The sequence below is a fragment of the Polypterus senegalus genome, chromosome 3, assembly GCF_016835505.1.
Source record: "Polypterus senegalus isolate Bchr_013 chromosome 3, ASM1683550v1, whole genome shotgun sequence".
In the NCBI taxonomy this organism is placed as follows: Eukaryota; Metazoa; Chordata; class Cladistia; order Polypteriformes; family Polypteridae; genus Polypterus; species Polypterus senegalus.
Window position 1 is genome coordinate 18,620,040 of NC_053156.1, and position 26,964 is coordinate 18,647,003.

At 44.8% G+C, this 26,964-nt stretch overlaps 1 protein-coding gene across 1 annotated transcript in view; it reads left to right on the forward strand.

Annotated features, from left to right (window-relative positions):
* The window catches only part of pfkmb (phosphofructokinase, muscle b), a 55,031-nt gene that overhangs the window by 18,659 nt on the left and 9,408 nt on the right, over positions 1-26,964 (forward strand). Inside the window, exons 3-19 of the mRNA XM_039746725.1 lie at positions 3,602-3,675; positions 3,762-3,839; positions 6,618-6,807; positions 6,905-7,070; positions 15,255-15,299; positions 15,443-15,551; positions 15,653-15,748; positions 16,190-16,282; positions 16,425-16,550; positions 17,382-17,446; positions 19,025-19,088; positions 19,167-19,313; positions 19,404-19,474; positions 19,567-19,654; positions 21,647-21,799; positions 21,893-22,057; positions 22,477-22,538. Of these exons, the coding sequence (XP_039602659.1) occupies positions 3,602-3,675; positions 3,762-3,839; positions 6,618-6,807; positions 6,905-7,070; positions 15,255-15,299; positions 15,443-15,551; positions 15,653-15,748; positions 16,190-16,282; positions 16,425-16,550; positions 17,382-17,446; positions 19,025-19,088; positions 19,167-19,313; positions 19,404-19,474; positions 19,567-19,654; positions 21,647-21,799; positions 21,893-22,057; positions 22,477-22,538 (1,792 nt within the window). The remainder of the gene's footprint in view (positions 1-3,601; positions 3,676-3,761; positions 3,840-6,617; positions 6,808-6,904; positions 7,071-15,254; positions 15,300-15,442; positions 15,552-15,652; positions 15,749-16,189; positions 16,283-16,424; positions 16,551-17,381; positions 17,447-19,024; positions 19,089-19,166; positions 19,314-19,403; positions 19,475-19,566; positions 19,655-21,646; positions 21,800-21,892; positions 22,058-22,476; positions 22,539-26,964) is intronic.

The following is a 26,964-nucleotide window of genomic DNA, read 5'->3' on the forward strand; positions in this document are numbered from 1 at the left end:
GCAAACTGCAAACGGGACTTCTTATGGTTTTCTGTTAACAATGGCTTTCTTCTTGCCACTCTTCCATAAAGGCCAACTTTGTGCAGTGCACGACTAACAGTTGTCCTATGGACAGATTCCCCCACCTGAGCTGTAGATCTCTGCAGCTCATCCAGAGTCACCATGGAGCCTCTTGGCTGCATTTCTGATCAGTGCTCTCCTTGTTCGGCCTGTGAGTTTAGGTGGACGGCCTTGTCTTGGTAGGTTTACAGTTGTGCCATACTCCTTCCATTTCTAAATGATCGCTTGAACAGTGCTCCATGGGATGTTCAAGGCTTTGGAAATCTTTTTGTAGCCTACGCCTGCTTTAAATTTCTCAATAACTTTATCCCTGACCTGTCTGGTGTGTTCTTCGGACTTCATGGTGGTGTTGCTCCCAATCTTCTCTTAGACAACCTCTGAGGCCGTCACAGAGCAGCTGTATTTGTACTGACATTAGATGACACACAGGTGCACTCTATTTAGTCATTAGCACTCATCAGGCAATGTCTATGGGCAACTGACTGCACTCAGACCAAAGGGGGCTGAAGAATTACGCACACCCCACTTTGCAGTTATTTATTTGTAAAAAATGTTTGGAATCCTGTATGATTTTCGTTCCACTTCTCACGTGTACACCACTTTGTATTGGTCTTTCACGTGGAATTCCAATGAAATTGATTCATGTTTGTGGCTGTAACGTGACAAAATGTGGAAAAGTTCAAGGGGCCCGAATACTTTTGCAAGCCACTGTATTATCCCGTCGTTCTTGCTACGTTCTGAAGCTGTTTGGAAGTTGTGGACACTTTTTCTCTAGTGTCGTTTCTTGTGACTCAAGACAGAGAGATATAATTAAAGTTAGTAAAAAAATCTTTTATTAATACACACCAGGCAAAGGTAAGAATGACAGAGAAGCACAGTCCTAGGACACCTGCCCTTCATCTGCCCCGAGAAGTCGGTGTCCTAAATCTTTTATAGGGCAAAGCTTTGTCTTATGACTTTAGTTGCACAAGAATTTTGAGACATTACATCTTTACAACAATTTGCTTGGATCAACATTTTTAAAGTTCATCAGTTGATTTTAAAGTTCATCAGTTGGTCACTTGTGGTTTTTTGTCTGTTAGGAAAAAACAGGAAGTTGCACTTGCACTTATAGACATTTTGCTTAGCACGCACTTCAGTTCTGATCATTAATTCCTATTTTCCAATCTCATACTTTGGTATCTGTATTTTTCTATTTCACAAAGTCCTCTTCCTGGTCATTTTAACTTTGGGGAAGCGCCGGAAGTTGCAAGGTGCCAAGCCTGGTAAATAAGGCGGACGAGGACACACCGGGATGTTTTTTATTTGACAGAAACATTCGAGTGTCTTGTTCAAATCCGTTGTTAACATGTTTTTCAACTGAACCATAAGAGATGTTCAGATCCTCAGAACTTTCCCTAATAGTCAATCACCTGTTTGATCGAATCATTTTGCTTACTTTTTGACGTTGAAGGACATCCCGATCTCTCCTCTTCTTTGAGTGATTCACTACCATTACAAAATCGCTTGAACAATACGATTCATTACAATACAATTTATTTTTGTATAGCCCCAAATCACACAAGGTGTGCTGCAATGGGCTTTAACAGGCCCTGCCTTTTGACAGACAATCCAGCTTTGGCTCTCTAAGACGACAAAAAAAAACTCCCAAAAAAAATTAAAATGGAAGAAACCTTGGGAATGGCAGTTCAGAGAGAGACCTCCTTTCCAGGTAGGTTGGGCATGCAGTGGGTGTCAAAGAAAGGTGGTCAATACAACACAATACACAGAGCAGAGCACAAGTCATCCTCAATACAATATAATAGTACAATAGAAATATTACAAGTACAGAGTGGAATCCAACAGTAGATGATATCCCATAATACAATTTGGATTTGTTCAGAGAGTCCTGGAGACCTCGGCCATCAAGCTGCCTCCCCCTATTGGCCATTCCACAGCTGAGTCAGCGCTGGGCCAGCCAATCCGATGAAAGGACCCCTCTACCCGACGATTCCTGCAATCCTCCATCAGAGATGGCAGGCAGAACAACTTGGCAGGTGGGCAGTGGCACCAAGTGGCACATCTGAGTACTGAGAAGTGAAACAGAACAGGTGAGGAGGGTTAGTAGCAAATGATAACTATCATATTCCTTATGTTTTAGTGCTAATGGCTGACAACAGAGATGCAGTCTGCACAGTTAATCAGCAGCTCTAGTCAGGGTGTGCTGAACTGAAGTAGTGAGTCTACAGCCAGGATTGGAAAGCTGAGACTGAAGGGGCATCTCTAATAGTAGCAGGCAGACCACTCCACAGTTTAGGGGGTCCTGTAACTAAAAAATCGACCTCCCACTGTTATTTTATTAATCCTTGGAATCCTAAGCGGACCGACATCTTCAGATCTTAATGTGCGCTCAGGTTTGTAAGTCATCATAAGTTCAGACAAGTAAGCCGGACCTCAGCCATTTAATGCTTTATATGTTAAAAGAAGGATTTTGAAATCTGCCCTACACTTAACTGGGAGCCAGTGTAAGGACTTGAGGACTGGGGTTATGTGTTCGTATTTTCTTGTAATAATTCTTGCAGCAGCATTTTGGATTAACTGGCATCTGAATAAAGAACAGTTTGAACAGCCAGTGAACACCGCATTGCAGTAGTCAATCCTACTAGAAATAAACCCATTAATCCCTTGTAACCCCTTGTAAACAGTCATCACGGTCACCGCACCATCATCATAAACTCATTTTAACATTTTGGGTGTTTCTTGACAACTTTTTTTTTTTGCAGTTTGAAACATAAATTTCATATCAATGCGTTGTTTCGTAATCCGACTTTAAAACGCACCTTCTATCAGCCGTAGCTCACCACCGACTGACTGCACCAAACGAGTCGAAACTTGTGACACACGCTCACTAAGGTTCAATGAGCCGCTTCCCACATTGAGGATCCCTGCCTTTCCATTGGGTGGCGCTCAGCAGCAGCAGCAGCAGCATTCTCTGTACTTTATGATCACTTCTTCTCTTCTTCCTCTTTGTCTTTTCCCACTTCTGTGTGGGCTCGATGTGACCGATTGGCCTTCTCCATTCAGCCCGGTCCTGCGCCCGTTTGGAGCCTTTTCCTTCAGATGGTCTTTTATTTTCTCCAATGCTTTGGCCTCTCGCTTTCCCTTCCCCTGAACTTCTATTTCCTACATATTCATTGTCTATCCTTCTCACATGTCCACACCTCATCCCCCAACTTTCCTGCACTTTCCTTGCTACCTCTCACACTTTTCTTGTACCTCAGGATCCTCTCGTTTCTTATTCTGTCCTTTTTTGGTGCCAGCTGCACACGCATTCTCATCTCTGCCACCTCCAACTTCTTCTCCTGCTGCACTCCCTTCACTGCTCATGTCTCGGCTCCACGCATCATTGCTGGACTTTAAAAACCTGACTTTTAACCTTTACCTTAATTCTTGGATCACCCAGTCCTCCCAACAGCACCCATACTGTGTAGGCATATGAAAGTAACAACTCTTTGGGTCGAAACGCTTGAGCCCTGTCTCTCTCTCTCTCTTTCTTTTTTAGGGATGAATGCGGCAGTGAGAGCGGTGGTCCGAGTTGGCATTTACACGGGGGCCCGGGTCTTCTTTGTCTATGAGGTCAGTGGCATTGTGGGAGGTGGATTCTGTCAAAGGTTTCACATGACGGTGATGCTGTTGTCTTGACATTTCCAATCACGTGACAGGGATATCAAGGATTGGTGGATGGAGGAAACAACATCCGGGAGGCCTCCTGGGAGAGCGTGTCCATGATGCTGCAGCTGGTAAGTGAGACCCCCGACTTGCTGCCTTGCCAGGGCCCCTCGCCCTTCAGCATTCTCACCCCAAATAACTATTCTTAGACGTAAAGCTTCACCTTATTAGTGTTTGGCTTTGTCACTGTATAGGGTCCTTATTGTCCCCATCTGAAGTGTCCAGTGGACAACAGTATCATTTATTGCTTAGCACATTTTCATACTCGGGGATGGAGCTCAAAATTGCTTTACAGGATGTCAAAAAAAAAGTTATAAGAAAAGAAAAACAAATTAAATTAAATAAGAAGAATAATAAATAAACAACATACAAAAACTTAAATCAATACGCACTTAATCAACACTCTCTGTTGCCATGATGTCTGACTTGAATGACACTGTCCACCATAATGTCTGGCACAAAGACAGATTGCTCTCTTTGATTTCCCCCTCTGCTCCACAATTTAAAATTCCAGACGTTGTGATTAAAGTGCCCACTGCAGATTTTCATTTAAGAGGATTTGCTTTAATTTTGGCCCCACCATATAGAAATACTTTGTCTACAGGGTCCCCCCATTTCAGGGCACCATAGTGTTTGGGCCAATTGGCATCACAGGTGTGTGTGATCACTCAGGTGGGTTTCATGGCTTCATCAGAACCCTCGGTTTGCTTCTCCCCTTTGGAGTCTGTAGCTGCCATTGGTCAACATGAGGACAGCAGCTGTGCCATTGAAAGACAAAGAAGCCATCATGAGGCTGAAAAACGAGAATCAAACCATCAGAGACATCAGTGTGGCCTTATAGGGTGACCGAAATCAGCTGGAATATCATGAAGAAGAAAGGACACACTGGTGGGCTCAGTCATCACAAAGGGTCTGGTGGGCCGAGGAAGACCTCCACTGCTGACGATAGGAGAATCCTCACTATGGTCAAGAAAAAGCCCCCAACGCCTGTCTGACAGATCATACACAGTCTTCAGGGGGCCGATGTGAGTGTCAGAGACGACTATCAGCAGAAGACTTCATGAACAGAAACACAGAGGGGGACACACTGGAAGATGAAGACCACAAACACAGGACGGCGGGTTACAGTTTGGGGAAAAAGGACTTAAAAGAGCCTGCAGAATTCTGGGAAAAAAAAACTTGTAGACGAATGAGACGAAGATGAACCTCATCAGAGTGATGACGAGAACAAAGTGTGGAGACGACAAGAAGGAGCCACCCAAGAGCCAAAGCAGACCACCTCATCTGTTACACATGGCGGTGCTGTTGATGTTATGGCTTGGGCATGTATGGCTGGCACAGGTTCTGGCACACTTCTCTTCACTGATGATGGAGCTGCTGATGGCACAATGAATTCTGAGGTGTAGAGAAACATCTGACCTGCTCGAGTTCAGTAAATGAGCTCCAAACTCAGTGGACGGCACTTCATCCTACAACGAGATAAGAAGCCACACAGCCTGCTGAGGACACACAGGAGGAGATTATCAAAGCTAAAAGAGGCCATGACAGTCACCTGCTTTCAGTCTAACTGAGCAGGCCTTCCATCTGCTGAAGAGAAAACTGAAGGGGATCTCTTATATAGTATCCTATCTATCTATCTATCTATCTATCTATCTATCTATCTATCTATCTATCTATCTATCTATCTATCTATCTATCTATCTTATAGTGCCTTTCAAGTCTATCTATCTATCTATCTATCTATCTATCTATCTATCTATCTATCTATCTATCTATCTATCTGTTTCTAAAAGTGATTGAGTTTAGACTTGCAGGTGATGACTAAACGTGTTTTTCTTTAGTGACTCGACAGCCCCTTTCTACTAGCAACACCCCCATCCTCAAGTGTCCCTCATGTCACTTTTAGTGTAACCTTTTTCTTTTAAATGTCTCTCAGATTAACACGCCATTATTCCAAAGTTCACACTCCCTAAATGACCTTTGCCCTTTGCCGTGGCCCTCCATCTTTTCGCAGACTGTAAACGGACACCTCCTCGAGGGTCAGCTGAAATGCCACGCTCTAAATGAAGAAGTAATTCCTGCTGGCTGGCATCACATGAGATTTATTCTGACTCGGTGCTGTTGGCCTGTGAGAGGGGAGGGGAGGGGGAGGGGGTGCTCCAGTGTATCCATCTGGAGAAAAGTCTTTTTTTAAATTAAAACATTGGCTGGAACAACACAGAAAAGTCAACATCTCACTGCCTGACATCTCGCTGAACACAAACTTGTATTGATTTGTCTGTTTGTACTAAAGACACTTTTAAGTAACATCCCTTTATATGGCCCCCCTCCTCAAGGTGCCATACAAGCACGGGGTGAATGGACGTTTGTTGGCACTGTTTTACAGTTGGATCACCTCGGGTCTGAGGTGGGAACTGAACTGGCAGCCTTGAGGAGTATAAAGTCCAGGGTGGTACACCCCCCCCGACCCTGACCCATGGTCTCCTCACCCAGAACTGCTTCTTTCTTCCCAGCTGGACACCAAAGTGGGTCCTCTCTGATTGGACTCTCTGGTGCCAACTGGTGGCTTAAAGGAGTAAAGCAGGCACCGGCTCTAGTGATCTGTTTCATACAGCTCTCTCTCTTCCAGGGTGCCAGCCACACTACATGAAGGCTCTTTTTCTTCTTGTTGTCCAGTGGTTGACCACCTCTGATTGGCCCTTACGTCTGCTATGTGCCTTCTCTTTTCTAGTCTTAAATCCTTTCATTTTGACTTCAGCGCCGCTTCCTCTGCCTTATAAGCCTTGCCTGGTTGTGGTGGCTCAAAGCCGTGCATTAGTGTTACTCTCTGTGGTTCCTTTGCTCCTCAGGGTGGCACAGTGATTGGCAGCGCCCGCTGCAAAGACTTCCAAACCCGAGAAGGGCGGTTGGCAGCAGCCTGCAACCTGGTGAAACAGGATATTACCAACCTGTGTGTGATTGGCGGGGATGGGAGCCTGACGGGTGCCAACCAGTTTCGCACCGAGTGGAGCGGACTGCTAGATGAACTTGTCAAGGCGGGTAAGGTGGCGGTGGTGGTGGTCCTCATTTTCTAGTAGGCTGTGCGCCTCGGGCAGATACAGAAAAGCTTGACGGTTTGCCCCTCATTAACACGCAGGGCGGATTACAAGCGGCGAAGCCAAGAAATCCAGTCACCTGAACATCGTGGGGATGGTCGGGTCGATTGACAATGACTTCTGTGGCACAGACATGACCATCGGGACAGACTCGGCTTTGCATCGCATCATGGAGGTGGTGGATGCGATCACCACGACTGCACAGAGGTAAGATGTGATGGCGAGCTGGAGGGGTTTGTGTGTGTTTTGTGGGGACTCTGCATACATGTGCACGTGTAGGTGTGCACCAACATGTAAGCATTAGGGAAAATGTGAAGGAGAACAAATGACAGTACAGTAACGCCACAATTAATGTGTTCCAGGACTTTAGTTTGTTATCGTTGGCACAACTTTAAGAGAAATCTGGAGATGTATTGCAGTGGGGGGCCAGGATTCCTTTTTCTAATCTGCCTCATGCACAGCCTGCAGATTCACACTACTGGCTCCGACTCTCATTCCCACCTCACTTTGGGTCACAGAGTTTGTCACTGAGTATGTCACATTAGACGACTGATAGGACAGGAGTGCACCACCAACTGTTTTCAACTGCCTAAGACTATGTAAATGAAGTCTATGATTGAAAAGGGTCTAATGTGACATCATGGCCTTAACAGAAACATGCAACAAAAGGCAGGGACGGGTGCTGAACTCGCCAGAGATGTAACTGTTTGTACCGCGCCAGCTTTGTCAGGCAGCACACTATTGGCTGACAGAAGAAAGGGGCGTACACAATTGCGCTGGACGATCGACACTCATTCAGTAAAGGTGACATGGGCTGTGATTTTTCAGTCGTGTTAACAGAAACGGTGCAATGACGAGGTCAGTAACTCCGATCGGCAAATCTGACGTGCCTCATGACAAAATGTCGCATAATGTGACATCAGCGTGACTTAAAGTACGGTAAGCACACAAGGACAAGATAGGTTACTAAACAGGACGAGACAATGAGACTAAACTTTTAATCATTCAGTACGGACGTTCTCACAGTCATTAGAAGGATCAGGTTGCCTGCTACGCAGAAATACCAACTCAAACGAAAATAAAATGGTTGGTAGCCCATAACTGATCCATGTAGATTTCATAATTCACACACACACAAACAGCAGCCTTTGTGTTGATTCTTGCATGTAATGTTTAAGTAGTGGAGAGTGTGTGAAGCAGATGGCTGAGGGCTTACAGTGCCACACACACACACACACACACGTAGTCAAAGCACACTGAGATGCTCCACTGCTTGAACATTCATCCCGGGAAAACCAAACCATTTACAAACAGTTAAGCTAACCCTGACTGCTCCAAACGCTTCCTCTTCCGATCCTCGCACTGTTTTTTTTTTCTGGGTGGAGTCAACAAAGACAAGTGGGTGGAGACTTCATGGATTTTATTTAACACTAGCAAAATACCCGCGTTTCGCAGCGGCGAAGTACTGCCTTAAAATTTTTATTAAGAAGAAAATGAAACCTTTTTAAACTGAGGGAAAATATACCAAAAATTATTTGTTAAGGATCTCTTTGTATACCACGTTGTGAGTTCGGCCCTCCGGTTGTAATATGACCAAGCTGTGCGCTGAGCTTACTCTTGATCATGTAACGTACAGTTGGCCATGTGAACAGTAATCTTGTTTCAAATCTCACAGCTTGGATTGCTGCTGTCATAATCGGTTTGAGTTTCATGGTTTGTTTCAATTACGATAGTATTTGCAGGACTTGTGTTGAAGTGACATTCGCTATCTGTCAAGCGTTGTAAGCACACAAACGGTTTCATCGATAACTTCACATCCAGCTTTTGAGAGTTTAAACATTCATAAACATCAAAGTGTCCACTACTAAAATCGTCACCTGTGAATCTAAGATGTTTAAGAGGCATTGGCGGTTGTCCAAAGGTGTAAAATATTTGGCCATTTCGGTACACTTGAAAGCGACAACCGAACAATTCAGCGGCAGCCATCAACTCACATGCAGAACCAGAGGTGAAGGGCTTAAACATTTCACTCTTCTAGTGCTCCTGTGTAGTATAATTATCTCCTGTTTGTAAAATTCAATATGGCGGCCGCCAGTGGCGTCATACTACCGAAATAAGTACGTACATTGGTTTTGATTAGCGCAGAGAAGCCACCTTCCAAATTTCGTGAAGATGGGGTCAGCCTTCTACCTACACGGGAAGTTGGAAAATTAGTGACGTTGGAAAGTTCAATATGGCGGCCGATAGTGGCATCATACCATCGAAATAAGTACGTACATCGGTTTCGGTTAGCGCAGGGAAGCTGCCTACCAAATTTCGTGAAGATGGGGCCATAAATAAGAAAGTTCAACATGGCGGACGTTGTCGACCGTTATCGACCGTTATGACCGTTACGTGTAGAACTTCGAAATGAAACCTGCTTAACTTTTGTAAGTAAGCTGAAAAGAATGAACCTGCCAAATTTCAGCCTTCTACCTACACGGGAAGTTGGAGAATCTGTGATGAGTCAGTGAGTGAGTGAGTGAGTCACTCTTCTAGTGCTCCTGTGTAGTCTAATTATCTCCTGTACGGTCATCAGTCCACACCTTGAACCTGTCCCAGTCATTCAATACATAAGACACAATGTTCCTCCGGATATCAAGAGTGAGCCTGATATGGCCGTGCAATATGTAACAAAGAGAATGGAAACCACTCAGTAAGTGACAGTTCTTTGATCGATGGTGATCACCTCGATAGACATGTTAATGGGGGTACGGTTGGAATGATTAAGGAAATGGGTACCTGAACAATGTAAAGTAAGTCTAAAATACCTAGACAATAACTATAATCGTAATAAACGAACAATAAAACAGCGGAGTAGCCGTGGATTAAATAAAAAGGCTGTAGTTATCAGCAGGGAGACGTCAATCCCGTGGCGTAGCAAGGAAGGGAATGAAGAGACCGGAGCGACGGACGGCCTTATATAGGCAGGCAGCCAACAACGTGGGAGGCATTGAGATGGGGGACCCAACGCCGCCTCACATGGTGACCGAGCTGCAGACTATGGACGTATATATGTACGTAAGTAGGATTCAGTTAGCGTTGGGAACCTGCGTATCAAATTTCTTGAAGATGGGCCCATAAGTAAGAAAGACTGTTGAAAAGTTCAATATGGCGGCCGAAAGTGGCATCATACCACCGAAATAAGTACCAAATTTCAGCCTTCTACCTACACGGGAAGTTGGAGAATTAGTGATGTTGGAAAGTTCAATATGGTGGCTAGAAGTGGTGTCATACCTCCGAAATAAGTACGTACATTGGTTTCGGTTAGTGCAGGGAAGCCTCCTACCAAATTTCGTGAAGATGGGGCCATGAATAAGAAAGTTCAATATGGCGGACGTTGTTGACCGTTATGACCGTTACGTGTAGAATTTCGAAATGAAACCTGCTTAACTTTTGTAAGTAAGATGTAAGGAATGAGCCTGCCAAATTTCAGTCTTCTACCTACACGGGAAGTTGGAGAATTAGTGATGAGTGAGTGAGTGAGTGAGTCAGTCAGTCAGTCAGTGAGGGCTTTGCCTTTTATTAGTATGGATTCAGAAGAAGTTATGAAAAAAATCCAAGAAAAGAGTTGAACGTTGAGTTTTACACATTGATGTTTATGAAAAATCGAGTTGGAAATTCGATATACGCTATTGCCCGGCCTGCACGTAAAAGAGTTTCATTGTACTTTGTGCACGTAACAGTAAATCTGAACTGAACTGATTACACTGCATTTCTATTATCTACTACATAAGAAGACGCTACCGTCTGGGTGGCCAGTCCCACCGAGCCATCTGATTGGTGGGTTTGGCATTGGTCTGATTGGTCAGTTTCGCTTTGGTTGTTCATTCAAATGTTCAGGCGGGTTACCGAGAAGAGGTGCGAGGTTCAATTCCTGATTGTGACCATTTTTTTCAGGTTTTTTTTTTTGCTAAAACTGAGTTAAAATGGAGCATTCAAATGACAACAACGAGAATAACATGCCGAGCGACATTGAGGTTAGAAATACTAAAAAGGCGCAGCCCGAGATGCTGTTCAAAAACGTGAAGGATTAAGGGACAGGAGTGATCAAAGCTACTTGAAATGAGGAACAATCGTGCCCAAGGCTACTCAAAATAAGGGACGGGGGGACTTGAATGTTTTCCAGGTACGGTGAGCTCAGCCCTTTTGGTTTATTTTTATTTATCGTTTTTCCATTCCTGTAATGGGATGCAACATGAGACCTCAGACAGGAGCTTCTCTTCTGTTTGCTCAGCCCAGAATGCCTGTATTCATATTCCTCATCACTGCATTCTACGCATTGTACTTGCAGGTGGGCTCTCACTGGTTGTCCTCTCTCATATAAATGGAGCCCACCCATGCATCTAAAGATAAAATCAAACCTACACTAAAAGATTACAAAATATGGAAAAAAAAGAGTTTCTAATAAAAAGACAGAAATAGAAGAGAGCAGTCAACCCACCCAATCTCTGAAAGCAAACCTGTGGTCAAACAGTAGTGAAACTAGGGTCCGAGGATGAAAGGTAGATAGATAGATAGATAGATACTTTATTAATCCTAAGGGAAAATTCACAGACTCCAGCAGCAGCATACTGATAAAGAACAATATTAAATATCAGAGTGATGACAATGAAGGTATACCAGACAATAACTTTGTATAATGTTAACGTTTACCCCCGGAGTGGAATTGAAGAGTCGCATAGTGTGGGGTCTCCTCAGTCTGTCAGTGGCGCAGGACGGTGACAGCAGTCTGTCGCTGAAGCTGCTCCTCTGTCTGGAGATGATCCTGTTCAGTGGATGCAGTTGACTCTCCATGATTGACAGGAGTCTGCTCAGCGCCCGTCGCTTTGCCACGGATGTCAGACTGTCCAGCTCCGTGCCTACAATAGAGTCTGCCTTCCTCACCAGTTTGTCCAGGCGTGTGGCGTCCCTCTTCTTTATGCTGCCTCCCCACCACACCACCGCGTAGAAGAGGGCGCTCGCCACAACCGTCTGATGAGACAGCCAACTCAAAGTGATACGCCTCCTTTCGGGAATGCCCAGCTTGATAGGACCTGACCCGGAGGGGGAGGAGTCAGTTGCTGTTGCTGGGTGTCTTCTCGGATTAGAGGAGGCGGAAACGGGTGACAGCGCCCTCTTTCTCTGTGGGGTAGGATTACGTACTTTAGCTGAGCTTGACGTGCACGTCTGACAAATCATAAATGCTACATTGCCAGTAATGGAGTTTGTGACTAAAAAAAAAAAAAAAAGATTGTAGCAAAGTACAGAAAACTCCTCACCGGCAGGACTGACGGCGACAAGCACTTCGGGGTTTCGGCTGGGCGAGATGATTGAGTTGCAGCAGCCCGTCTGTCAAACCAAAAGTAGCACATCCTTTAAATCAGAATAATTCAAGAAAGACGGCAGAGACTTTAATGAGACATAAGACACGTCTGAGCCCAACGCAGATACTGGTGCTGCCCCCGTGGGTATTACTACCTCCCTGATTATACTTTGTGTGATGGTGATTTCCATTTCTTTGATACCAAAAGTGTTCGCACTGTGAACAACATGAGGCTCGATGCTTTCCGTGGCCCGTGATAACAGATGAGTGACGTCCTTGGTCTTATTAAACATTTAAGGTATGATGTTGCTGTCCAATAAGCAGATACATCATTGCGATAAACGGGCGGCTGTGCGACCGAGAGGACTTCGATTCCCAGAAGTCTGCTGGGGAGTAAAGGGGCTGACGGGAGGAGGAGGAGGAGGAGGAGTTGTGGCTGCATGCAGTTGGTGTTCGGCGGGAATGAAGTAGAGCGGAGTGTCCGCGGTGAGTCACTTACATTTCTACTGATTTGCCTGGCAGACGGTTTGATCCAAAGAGACTTCCAATCGAGCAAACCTCGTAGGTATAAGTGTGATAGGACATGGTTTCCAAATTGATCACCGCAAGTAAAGAGCTTTGAGCAGAAATACAAGCGAGTAACAATCCCAGCTGATATCAGTCAGAAATTCACAAAACAGGAAGGTTTTCCACAACTTCTTAAACACATCGAGGGAGTCAGCAGTTCAGATGGAAAGTGGGCAGCTCATTCAACCAGTCAGGAGCTACACATGTAAAAAATCTGGACTAAAATCTGATGCCACACAGAAGTGGCATCACCAGGTGGCATTTATCAGCAGACATAAGGAAATTAGGAGGTGCAGAGGATCTCGCAGAATGGCCGTGTCAGTTCTAGCCCCCTAATCATCCCCTGTGTCTAATTGGATATCTCTCTCACGCCTCCGGCATATCTGATAGCTAATGTATGGTGAGTGTACTGGTGCAAAAAAGGCTGGTGATGCCCCATCCTGGTGGGTGAAGTTGGCCCCCCCACTGTCTATGTAAAGCACTATGAATAGCGAGAAAAGCACTATATAAATGTAATTAACTATTATTATTCAATATAAACCAGGAATTGCATGCAAATCATAGAGCAATGCTATTTGCATTTAAAACAAATCATTTCTTCATCACTCTTCAATACACGTACAGTTGTGCTTGAAAGTTTGTGAACCCTTTAGAATGTTCTATATTTCTGCATAAATATGACCTAAAACATCATCAGATTTTTACTCAAGTCCTAAAAGTAGATAAAGAGAAACCAGTTAAACAAATGAGACAAATATATTATACTTGGTTATTTATTTATTAAGGAAAATGATCGAATATTACATATTTGTGAGTGGCAGAAGTATGTGACCCTTTGCTTTCAGTATCTGCTGTGACCCCCCAATAGCTGCAACTAAACGTTTCCGGTAACTTCTGATCTTCCTGCACACCGGCTTGGAGGAGTTTTAGCCCATTCCTCCATACAGAACAGCTTCAACTCTGGGATGTTGGTGGGTTTCCTCACATGAACTGCTCACTTCAGGTCCTTCCACAACATTTCGATTGGATTAAGGTCAGGACTTTGACTTGGCCATTCCAAAACATTCACTTTATTCTTCTTTAACCATTCTTTGGTAGAACGACTTGTGTGCTTAGGGTCGTTGTCTTGCTGCATGACCCACCTTCTCTTGAGATTCAGTTCATGGACAGATGTCCTGACATTTTCCTTTAGAATTCTCTGATATAATTCAGAATTCATTGTTCCATCAATGAAGGCAAGCCGTCCTGGCCCAGATGCAGCAAAACAGGCCCAAACCATGATACTACCACCACCATGTTTCACAGATGGGATAAGGTTCTTATGCTGGAATGCAGTGTTTTCCTTTCTCCAAACATAACGCTTTTCATTTAAACCATAAAGTTCTATTTTGGTCTCATCCGTCCACAAAACATTCTTCCAATAGCCTTCTGGTTTGTCCACGTGATCTTTAGCAAACTGCAGACGAGCAGCAATGTTTTTTGGAGAGCAGTGGCTTTCTCCTTGCAACCCTGCCATGCACACCATTGTTGTTCAGTGTTCTCCTGATGGTGGACTCATGAACATGAACATCAACCAATGTGAGAGAGGCCTTCAGTTGCTTAGAAGTTACCCTGGGGTCCTTTGTGACCTCGCCGACTATTACGCCTTGCTCTTGGAGTGATCTTTGTTGGTCGCCACTCCTGGGGAGGGTAACAATGGTCTTGAATTTCCTTCATTTGTACTCAATCTGTCTGACTGTGGATTGGTGGAGTCCAAACTCTTTAGAGATGGTTTTGTAACCTTTTCCAGCCTGATGAGCATCAACAACTCTTTTTGTGAGGTCCTCAGAAATCTCCTTTGTTCGTGCCATGATACACTTCCACAAACACGTGTTGTGAAGAGCAGACTTTGATAGATCCTGTTCTTTAAATAACTGCCCACTCACACCTGATTGATTGAAAACACCGACTCGAATTTCACCTTCAAACGAACTGATCATCCGTGAGGCTCACAAACTTTTGCCACTCACAAATATGTAATATTCAATCATTTTCCTCAATACGTAAATGACCAAGTATAATATTTTTGTCTCATTTATTTAACTGGTTTCTCTTTATCTACTTTTAGGACTTGAGTGAAAATCTGATGATGTTTTAGGTCAAATTTATGCAGAAAAATAGAAAATTCTAAAGGTTCACAAATTTTCAAGCACCGCTGTAATCTGTCATTATTTCAGTATTTAGGGAAAGCAGGATTTTGTTGTCATCCATTATTAAAATGTGTGCCCTCATGCACCCTGTTCTCCTTTATGATGTCAGAGGCTGTGCTTAAAGCTGATTGGTTGAAGGTGAATGACAGTCCCGGAAGAAACATTTAGATTTTTTTTCATGGAGGACAGAAAAAAGACCAGCTGAGATGTGCGTGTGCTCGCTGACACACTTGTGCGTGTATGGTGTGTGCTCCCGGCGCTGACCCTCTTCTTGCTTTTCTCTGTTCACAGCCACCAGCGGACGTTTGTCCTGGAGGTGATGGGCCGCCACTGCGGGTAGGTCCACACTCGTCCATCAATAAATGAATGGAGTGCACTTCTGACTTACACCAGCAGATGGCAGCATGCTGGTTTCCTGCATGGCTTGTGTGTCAAATGTGACGGCAGATGGCGGCTCCACTTGTCCTTCTCCCTCTCAGGTACCTCGCTCTGGTGACCGCGCTGGCCTGTGGAGCGGACTGGGTGTTCATTCCCGAAATGCCTCCGGAGGACAACTGGGAGGTGCATCTGTGCCGGAGGCTGTTGGACGTAAGGCGATGAGTCCATGATGCGGGTCCGAGGCTCGGAGTGGGTGGTGCGGCAGACATTGCCCACTTGGGTCACTCTTGTTTCTTTGCTTGTTTTGGCAGACGAGAGAGAGAGGCTCACGGCTGAATGTGATCATCGTGGCAGAGGGGGCCATCGACAAGTCCGGCAAACCCATCACCTCTGACATGGTGAAAGACGTAAGTGGTCAGCCCATAGCAAATGCAAAGTGTCCAGCTGTGTTTGGTGACAACCTTTGTAAGGACCACCACTGATCACACATCTCCTACGAACAAGAGTGGTCACTAGGGTGTGGTCAGCAAGTAGTAAAGTATTCATCGTAACTCATCCGCTGTGCACCACCTCTGTTTAGCGATTACAGACACAGTGAGCACCTCTGACTGGCCACATCCCTGCTGATCAAGTCGAGGTGGGTGGCAGCGATTGAGCATTTAGCTGGGACTCAGCTGGCTTTGTCTCTTCGGAAAACACTATGCTAGCCAGGAGGTGCGGTCATCAAGCTTTGTGCTGGAAAGCCACTGCTGACCTGCTTTAAAGCCACAGCAGACGTATTCCTGTTCTCCACCCTCCTGTCAAGCCAATGAACTGACCGGCATCACTGTCTGTTACTCTCACTACAGCTGGTGGTGAAGAAGCTCGGCTACGACACGAGGGTCACCATCCTGGGACACGTCCAGAGAGGTGGCACGCCTTCCGCTTTTGACCGGATCCTGGTAAGACTGAAACCTCCCTTCTCTCTACCTCCTCTTGTTCTCTTTCACCCTTCCTTCTCTTTTCTCCATCCATTTCCATTGTGTGCCCAGTTCTTCAAGCTGTTTGTAACAACTGCTTACTCTCCTCTCACCCCCAACACAGGCCAGCAGGATGGGAGTGGAAGCCGTCATGGCACTCCTGGAAGCCACGCCAGACACCCCAGCCTGTGTGGTCAGTCTGTCCGGCAACCAGGCCGTCAGGCTGCCGCTCATGGAGTGTGTGCAAGTGGTAGGTGATCGTGGGCCCCTGTATGACTACCTTTAGGGGGGCACTGTTGAGTCAAGTGTCTAGTGGAAAGACCTCATCAACAGCCACTGTTTATCTGCCTTTAGTGGGCACAGATGAGTCACACATGTGTTGCGTGATGTGCTGGTGGCAAATGCTTGATGCCCTCTTTATTGACCTTCATGGGGTTTGGATGAGTAACATCTAGTGGGTGGTGTGCAAGTGGTAAGTGATTGAAGGCCACCATACGTGTAATTTTAGATGCAGCAGTGGCAAAGTCAGATTTTTCAAAGTGGGTGGGCATACAATAAGGCTTTCCAGGATAGGCCCCCTTTCAAGTCTTGCGTTGCTCTTTTTATTGATGAATAAATTAAGGTCTGGTGGGGTGGGACACCATGACGTTTCGCCCCTAGGGTGCTGTTGAGTCAAGTGGAAAGTGCTGAAGAGCCACCTTATCTCCACATTAAGTGGGCACATTTGAGTCCTACATCTGTTGGGCGGTGTGCTAGTTGTAAGTGCTCTGGGACCACCATATGTTTACCTTTATGGATGCAGTTGTGTCAGGTGTCTAGTGGGCCGTGTGCTACTGGTAAGTGGTTGGTGGCCACCATATATCTACTTTTAGGGGGTGCATTTGAGTCAAACCTAGTGGGAAGTATGGTAGTGGTAAATGCTTAAGGCCACTGTTGTAAAGGGTTTAGCTGAGTCAAGTGTCTAGTGGGCAGCAGTCTGGTCTCCCCCACATCGGGGGGCCCTGGTTATATAGCATCATGAAAGGCACTATATTTGTAACGTCATACACAAGCCTAATTTATCTCGCCCTGTGTGTTTCAGACTAAGGATGTGACCAAAGCCATGGCGGATGGACGATTTGAGGAAGCCATCAAGCTAAGAGGACGGTACGGCGGGTGTCCAGAGAGCTCACTGTGGCCTTTTTTAAGTGGCTGCATTCTTCGTTTGATCCTATCTTTTCTTTCTTTTTCTACTTTGTCCTTTATATCTTTTCAGTTTCTCACTTCCTTCTGTTTCTTGTCTTGCACTTTTCTTTTTTCTCCGTGTGTTTACCCCATCTTGTTATCTTGTATCTTTTTTCCCAGTTTGTTCCTTTTTTAATCTCTTCAGTTCATTTTAATGCCCACCTCCTGCTCCTGTTTTCCTGCTCCTCTTCCTTGTACTTGCACTCTTTTTTCCATTTTTCCCTTCAGGTTCATTCACCCATTCTGACGTTTTTCCTCTTCCTATTTGCTTCTCTCTGTTTTCTTGCTCTGGCTCCCTTCCTGCTCTCCTCTTCATTTCTCACTCCTTTTACTCTCCCAAGTGTCCTCTGGTCTGTTTTATTTCTTTTCTGTTCTCCTGCTCCTTCTTTCCTGTCTTCTACCCTTATATGTTCTTCCTCTTTCCCTTACCCACTTTTCACTCCTCTTGTTCCACTTTTTCATACCCATTCTACTTTTCCTTTAGTTCTCTTTTCTTCTCTGTTCTACATGTCTTTTATTTAGTGCCTTCTTTACTCCTCCATTTTTCTTTTCTCTCATGCTGTTCTTTAACTCTTCACTTTTTTATTCCTTTATGCTAGTTACTTCCTCTTGATTCCTTCAATTTTAATTTTTTTCTTTTTCTCTTGATTAGCTCACTTTCTTTCTTTTTGTAATGCTCCTCTTGCTCTTTCATTCAGTTAGTTCCCTTTTCTTTTTTCCCTCTTTCCTTTTTCATCTCATTCTCCTCGCCTCCCTTCCCTTTCTGTTCCCCTCATTTTCTTCTTTTGCTCCTGTCCTCCTCTCCGTCCCTGTTGGTTCACCTCCCAAGAAGACGACAAGTACAGTACTGTGCATGTTGCTCTCCTTCTATATCTGTGCATTGGTGGGAAGTGGTTGGAAAGCGTTTCCCACAGCTGAAGAAAAGCCACGTGCATTGCTGGACTTGTGTCTGCACCTGTCTGTGTTGGGTTTGAGCCTCTGCTGGCCACATGTTCAATTTCCTCGTACTTCTCTTTCCTTTTCTACCTGCTCTCTCACTCTTTCCATTTTTTTCTTCTCTTTCTTCTGACCCCTGTCCTCCCTAGTATCCCTTTCTCCTCCTCCTCTTCTTTTTTTGGGTCCTCTTATTGCTCTCATTTTCTTTTTTCCTCCTCCCAATTTTCTCTTTTTTTTTGCCATTCCTTCTCTTGCTCTTTCCGTATTTCTGTTCTTTCTCTTTTGTTTTTTTTTCTCTTACCTGCCTTCTTTTCTGTTCTCCTCATTTGCTTCTTTTTCTCCCCTCCTCCACTTGTTCCTTCTTTATTAATTATTATTTTTCTTTTTTTCTAGTCCTCTAATTGCTCCCATGTGTTTCTTTCTCTTCCTCTCTTTATTCCTGCGCATCCTCCTCATGCTCTTTCCGTTTTTTCTGTTTATTCCTCTTTTTTTCCTTCTTTGCAGTGTTCTTTTCTTTTTTTCCTCCGTCTTTTATAAGCTTCACTTTCTGTTTTCTTCTTTCAGGAGTTTTGAGAACAACTGGAGCACCTACAAGATGTTGGCACATGTGCATCCGCCTGAGGGCAAGGTAACGCCTGGGCATTGGCCCTAATGTCGTGTGTCTGGTGGGCAGTGTCATGGCGCTCACCTCTCTCCTGTCTTGTAGAGCCCTTTCAACATTGGCATCATGAACGTGGGGGCGCCGTGTGCTGGAATGAACGCAGCCGTACGCTCGGCAGTGAGGATTGGCATCATACAGGGGCATCACATGTTTGCTATTCATGATGGCTTTGAGGGATTGGCAAAGGGACAGGTAACCTGCCACAGCTGCTGGGGTCCAGGATGGTTGGTTGTTGGGGAGGCTCTTCCTAACCTTTACCCACTTTATCTCCACTCTGCACAGATTGAACCCATCAACTGGACAGGTGTTGGTGGCTGGACGGGAAAAGGAGGGTCCAACTTGGGCACAAAGCGGTAGGCAATCCAGGGGCAGCTCGGCCATCTTCTGTAAATGGCAGCCGCCTTGCTGGGTTTGCACCTGACTGACGGCCTCCTCTTATTTACAGCACCTTGCCAGGGAAATACTTTGAAGAAATCAGCGAAAACATCAGCAAGCATAACATCCATGCCCTGGTGGTCATCGGAGGCTTTGAGGTGGGTATCTATCTATCTATCTATTATGTAGTGCCTTTCACTCTATCTATCTATCTATTATGTAGTGCCTTTCACTCTATCTATCTATCCATTATGTAGTGCCTTTCACTCTATCTATCTATCTATCTATCTATCTATTTTATAGTGCCTTTCACATCTATCTATCTATCTATCTATCTATCTATCTATCTATCTATCTATCTATTTTATAGTGCCTTTCACTCTATCTATCTATCTATTATATAGTGCCTTTCACTCTATCTATCTATTATATAGTGCCTTACACTCTATCTATCTATCTATTATATAGTGCCTTTCAAGTCTATCTATCTATCTATTATATAGTGACTTTCATATCTATCTATCTATCTATCTATCTATCTATCTATCTATCTCACAAATCTTTGTCTTAGATGGCTATTTGAAGTTTTCTAGATTTCTGTTTCAATAGCAAAGGGCACATATTTTAAAATTCCAGTCATTCCTCCTATAAAAAATGAAACAACACAGTAAGATAATTGAAATGAAGTGATAAACTAAAATCAGAACAGCTGTCAACTCATAAAGGGATACAACTGGGCAGGGAACCCCAGACTCACAAGGGTCAATATGGCGGTTGACGCCATGACAAACATCAGCCTAATGACATCCTGATGCTCTTTGCCAAACCGACCAGCTTATCCTGATGTGCCAGTCCATCTCTTCTCCTGAGGCTCAAAAGGGAAAGTCAAGGCTGAGGATTGGAAACACAGAGGTCGGCCACCCAAACCAGGTACAGCAAATGAGAAATCCCTCGGGCTGACTTCCCTTTTTAATCAGAAGATGTCCAGCTCTCCTATCGGTTCAGAAATGGCAGACAGCCCTTGGAGGCTAATGCAGCCATCTGCAGTCCAGGCAGGTCTTATCGGAAGTTCCCCAAAGGTTGATGTAAATCCAAATGACTCCTGAAAATTTAAGGACTGGGGTGCAGTCAAATGGTAGGAAGTGCTCTGGACTGATGAGTCAAGATTTGATATTTTTGGCTTTCAGAGGCCACTGACGGGCTGGAGATCAGTATATGGATTAATGTCTGCAGGCCACTGCTTGGATTTCCGAAAAAAAGACTCAATTGTTGTCTCACCAGGAACAAAGAATCTTAGAGCCAGAGCGGGTGGTCGTGTGCCTTCTACTCCAGAGTGGCTTCTTTTTAACCAAAAACAGCTGATTGATGGAGGGTTTCTAAGGTGGTCATCATTCTGACAGGTTCTTCTATCTCGTCTCGGGGTAGGTCTTCTGAAGTTCTGTTAGAGTGACCGGTAGCCTCTTGACCACGTCCCTGATCAAAGCACTTCTTGCTCGGTTACTCAGTCTGGCCAACAAAGGGAACTTCTAGGAAGGCGAGATTTCAGAGTTTGAATGTTAACAAATTTACAAACCCTTTTGGGAACCGCAGCTGTTGCGTTGTCATTATGGACTACTGAGGGAGGATTAAAGGGCAAAAATGGCAAATGTATTGATCTGAAATCAAAATAAAGTCTTAATCCACCGTGTATGGGGACAGGCACTCCAAAATGTAAGAAGGCACAAGATTATTCAGTTTTTTAAATCTGTATTTATTAATCACTTCTAAAGGACACGGGTAACCAGTGCAGGGATGCTAAGACTGGTGTAATGGGCTCAGATTTTCTTTTTCTGGTCTCCATTCTTTCTGCTGCCCATTGAACTCGTAGCTGTCAATTGATGTCCTCCTTAGGGTGGTCCTGTCGGGAGTGCATTCCTGTACTCGAATGAAAGCGTGAATAGACGTCTCAGCATCTTGCAGGGTCATAAGGCGTCTAACGCTTGCTTTGTTCCGTAAATGAAAACGTGCAGGCCTAGTCATCTGGCTGATGTGTGATTTGTGAAGTTTCGGTCCACGATTACATTAAATTCTTTACTTTCACATTGATTTCTGCTGACCAAGTTTATCCTGATGGATGTTTTTTAATTTATCTTTCTGTCATCCGTCCACAGTCCTTCACGGGTGGTCTGGAGATGGTGACGGCCCGCGAGAAGTATGAGGAGCTGTGCATACCCATTGTGGTCATTCCGGCCACTGTGTCCAACAACATCCCTGGATCGGACTTCAGCATAGGAGCAGACACAGCCCTCAACACCATCACGATGGTCAGCACCCCCGCTCATCTTCAGTTTGGTCTTCATAGGGGTCTCCGGCTTGGCCTCACCTCAGGTTTCTCATTTTTCTTTCATCTCCTTCAGACCTGCGACCGAATCAAACAGTCGGCTGCCGGCACCAAACGGCGGGTCTTCATCATCGAGACCATGGGTGGCTTCTGCGGTTACCTAGCCACCATGGCTGGACTGGCAGCTGGGGCTGATGCTGCCTACATCTTTGAAGACCCTTTTACCATCCATGACCTTGAGGTGAGCCAGGGGTCTTGTTCCAGGGGGTGTGTCAAAGACTGGAAAGGATGGGGTGGGGGGTGTTTGGGCCTAGAGGTTTTGTCAGACCCTTTTAGCATGTGAGCAACCCCAGAATCTCAGAGGGGTGAAGGCGTCCATTACTCCAGTGATGACCTCTCAGTTTGGCGCCAATCCAAAGCACAGTGGAGTTTTGTAGGCCTGCTCTGTGGGAATGACTCTCGGCCCGGGGCAGGTGTTACCAGTGCAAATATTTACCGGGGGTCTGATAAAGTGTAGTCTTTGGCAGACCTTTAAGCCGTTCTGGCTCCCGCCCAGTGTCTTGTGACGAGGGGTCATCAGGTTCGATCCCCAAGCTGAGGTGGACCATCCTGTTTTTTTTTTTCTTTTCTCAAATGCCCTCCTGTTTTTAACTTTGACAGCTCAACGTTGAACATCTGGTGCAGAAAATGAAGACGACTGTCAAGAGGGGTCTGATCCTCAGGTAATCCCTCAAAATGCATGGGGGTATTGTGAGCAGTAAATGGGCCCCAGAGGTGTCATCAGGTGGTATAGATGAGACACCTGGGGGGGACACCAGATTGGTTCGCTTCACATTCTGATACTGTGATCTCAGGTGGTCCATTATCACGTATACCGCAAGTAATCAGTTAGTTAACAGGTAATAGGACAAAAAAAAAAAAAAATCATAGTAGTACCTGGATAATTTAGGGTGAGTTCAAACAATCTGGAGGTGTCACTCTGTTGGGTGTATTCAGCCTTCACTTCTGTAGTGCGCCATCTGTTGGAATGTATTGCGTAATGTATATAGTAATAAAACGTACTGCATTTGTTTTTAGATTCCTGTTAGTGATGGGCACTTTGGTTCACTTTCCTGATTCGATTGTTTTGAATTACCTGTTTAAGCGATTCATCAGTAGGATCAGAGACAGATGGATAGATAGGTAGATGTGAAAGGTGCTATATGATAGACAGATATGAAAGGCACTATATAATAGCTAGATAGATAGATGTGAAAGGCACTATATAATACATAGATAGATATATGTGAAAGGCACTATATAATAGATAGATAGATAGATAGATGTGAAAGGCACTATATAATAGATAGATAGATGTGAAAGGCGCTATATAATACATAGATAGATAGGAAAGGTGCTATATAATAGACAGATAGATGTGAAAGGCACTATATAATAGATAGATGTGAAAGGTGCTATATGATAAATAGATAGATGTGAAAGGCACTATATAATAGATAGGAAAGGTGCTATATGATAAATAGATGTGAAAGGCACTATATAATAGATAGATGTGAAAGGCACTATATAATAGATGTGAAAGGTGCTATATGATAAATAGATAGATATGAAAGGCACTATATAATAGATAGATAGATACTTCATTAATCCCAAGGTGAAATTCACATACTCCAGCAGCAGCATACTGATAAACAATATTAAATTAAAGATTCATAAAAATGCAGGTATATCAGACAATAACTTTGTATAATGTTAATCAGGGGATGGCAGTAGGAAAAAAAATCGTTTTGGTGAGGAATTGGGGTCTCCTGTGAATGAATGATATCGCATATACACTGCTCAAAAAAGTTAAAGGACCCCTTTTTAATCCGAGTATAGCATTAAGTCAGTGACACTTGTGGGCTGTTGATCTGCTCAGTAAAGTAGCAGAGGGGCTTGTTGATCAGTGTCAGATACTTTGGTGCACTAGAGGGGCCACAATGAGATGACCCCTAAAACAGGAATGAATGGTTTCACAGGTGGAGGGAGGCCACTGACATTTTCTCTCCCTCCTGATCTGTTTTGTCACTCGTTTTACATTTGGTTATGGTCAGTGTCACTGCTGGTAGCATGAGGCCATACCTGGACCCTACAGAGCTGGCACAGGTAGTCCAACTTCTCCAGGATGGCAGGCAGATCAATACTGGCATTGCCAGAAGGTCTGCTGTGTCTCCCAGCACAGTCTGAAGGGCATGGAGGAGATTCCAGGAGACTGGCAGGCAGGTAGTTACTCTAGGAGAGCTGGACAGGGCCCCTCGTAGAAGGTCCTTAACCCATCCGCAGGACCCACCAGTATCTGCTCCTTTGGCCAAGGAAGAATAGGATGAGCACAGGCAGAGCCTACAACATGACCTCCAGCAGGCAGGCAGGCAGGCCACTGGTGTGAATGTCTCTGACCAAACAATCAGAAACAGACTTCATGAGGGTGACCTGAGGGCCCGATGTCCTCTAGTGGGCACCGTGGAGCTCGATTGGCATTTGGCATAGAATACCAGAATTGGCAGGTCCACCATTGATGCCCTGTGTTTTCACACATGAGAGCAGGTTCACCCCGAGCACATGTGACAGACATGAAAGGATCTGGAGAAGCCGTGGAGAACGTTATGCTGCCTGTGACATCATTCAGCATAACCGGTTTGGTGGTGGGTCAGTGATGGTACTTCTGGGGGGGCATATCCATGGAGGGACGCACAGACCTCTACAGGCTAGACAACAGCACCTTGACTGCCATTAGGTATCAGGATGAAATCCTTGGACCCACTGTCAGACCCTATGCTGGTGCAGGGTGTCCTGGGTTCCTCCTGGTAATCAACAATGCCCGGCCTCATAAAAGAATTGATCCCATTGACTGCCCCCCATGCTCATTCGCCTCACCTCAATCCAATAGAACACCTCTGTGACATTATGTTTGGGTCCATCCAATGCTGCCAGGTTGCACCTCAGACTATGCAGGAGCTCAGTGATGCCTTTGTCCAGATCTCTCCCCCAGGACACCATCCGTCGTCTCATTAGGAGCAATCCCAATCAACATTGCTAGGCATGCATACAAGCACATGGGGGGCATGCAAACTACTGAGTACGATTTGGAGTTTCTGCAATGACATTTCAGCCAAATGGACTCACCTGCCTGCCCCATCATTTTTTCCCTTTGATTTTCGGGGTGTATTTGATTTCAGCCCCATATTGGTTCATCATTTTCATTTCTATCCTTTCATTTCTAACACATCACCATATCAGTCCATAGCAGTAGAGATAGCCAGCAGGATTGTTTTTCCCTTTGCGATCGGATGTGTTTTCAAAGTGTGTCTTTAATTTTTTTTGAGCACTTTACATAATCACATAAGTAAATAATTTATTTAACATGCTGATAATTCATATTTGTATGACAAAGTTCTCATAAAGCATGACAACAGTTAAAATACATAATTAAAATAAGATGATATAAATCGAAAGGAATGAGAATCTTATTCTCGGGTAATGATTCAGTTCACAAAACAAATGAATGACAGTCATGAGATTTGTTGAGCGAGTAACGACTAAGTTGTAAGTCCAATAAATGCGAATCATGTGCCTCGTTTGTAGGTGCATTATCCATCCACCCATCCATTTTCTAACCCGCTGAATCCGAATACAGGGTCACGGGGGTCTGCTGGAGCCAATCCCAGCCAACACAGGGCACAAGGCAGGAACCAATCCAGGGCAGGGTGCCAACCCACTGTAGGTGCATTAGCATTGTAAATTTAACTGCTGACTTTTGGCTCTCTATTTTGTATCTCTGTAAGTATTACTTAGTAATTTTCTAGTGTTTTTTTCATTGAAACATTTGTTTCAATGTTATGTTTAAAAGTCAGCCCTGAGTCTCTGATTATCTGCCATGAGTTTAAATACCTGCTGGTTGGCCAATCACTCTCTCTCTCTCTCTCTCTCTGTTCTCCAGGTCTCTTTTCCTCTTTCTCACACTTGCTTTTTCATTCATCCCCATCCATTATCCAACCCACTATATCCTAACGCAGGGTCACAGGGGTCTGCTGGAGCCAATCCCAGGCGTAAGGCAGGAACAAACCCCGGGCAGGACAGCCACCGCAGGGCACACACACACACACACACAGACCAGACTAGGGACAATTTAGGATGCCAATGCACCTAACCTGCATGTCTTTGGGAGGAAACCCACGCCGACACGGGGAGAACATGCAAACTCCACGCAGGGAGGACCCAGGAGGCGAACCCAAATCTCCTCACTGCGAGGCAGCAGCGCTACCACTGCGCCCACCGTGCCGCCCGTTTCTCTTCCTCTTTCTCATTAACCACTTTCAGCATGGGAAAGGCTCTATATAAATTTAATTTATGCTAATGTTTGTTTTACTGTTCCCTTTTAAACACTTTGAACCCGAGGTACGAGTGAAGTCGCATCTCCTTGAGCCTGAACGCGACATATGAGAGAAGCCGCACCTCAGAGTACAGCCGCTCTTGACTCGGCCAGCTTGCTTTGTCTTAGTCACCTACGATAGTGCTGCCATCTGGTGGATAGCTATAGAATTTTTATTTATTTATTTGGTGGCAACTGCTTGTAGAAAATAGTGCTTTAAATAGGCAGTCGTCGCGAAAAGGGTATAAAGCTGTTGCTGTTTTGAAACAACTCGAATTGTTGCAAGATGAATATTTTGAAGATCGTAAGAGTGTCGAGATAGCGACAAGCAATTGAATATTGTGGAACCTGTAGGCTCTGACCCTGGTGCGGATCGCGGCCCTGATTTCCTTTCTTCATCTCAAGGCATCCGACTCGTCACGACAGCACAACGTGGACATTCTGATTGCCGACAGTCACCATCTGCGTGGTGCAACAAGCGTGGGCAGAGCAAAGAATCGCGTCCTATTCGAGGCACGTGTGCTTCTAAGCCTCCCTTAGGGACTTTATTCATATGATTGATTCATATGCACGCTTTTAGTCGTGTTATTGGTAAAAATAAAGTATTGAACATTTTCTTGACATTTCTGGCTAATTTACTGTTGATAACAAAACCGTTGCTTTCTGATATATTTCTTTACATGTATTGATATATTATGAGTTCATTTTTGATCATATAAACACATCGTACTGGAAATAAA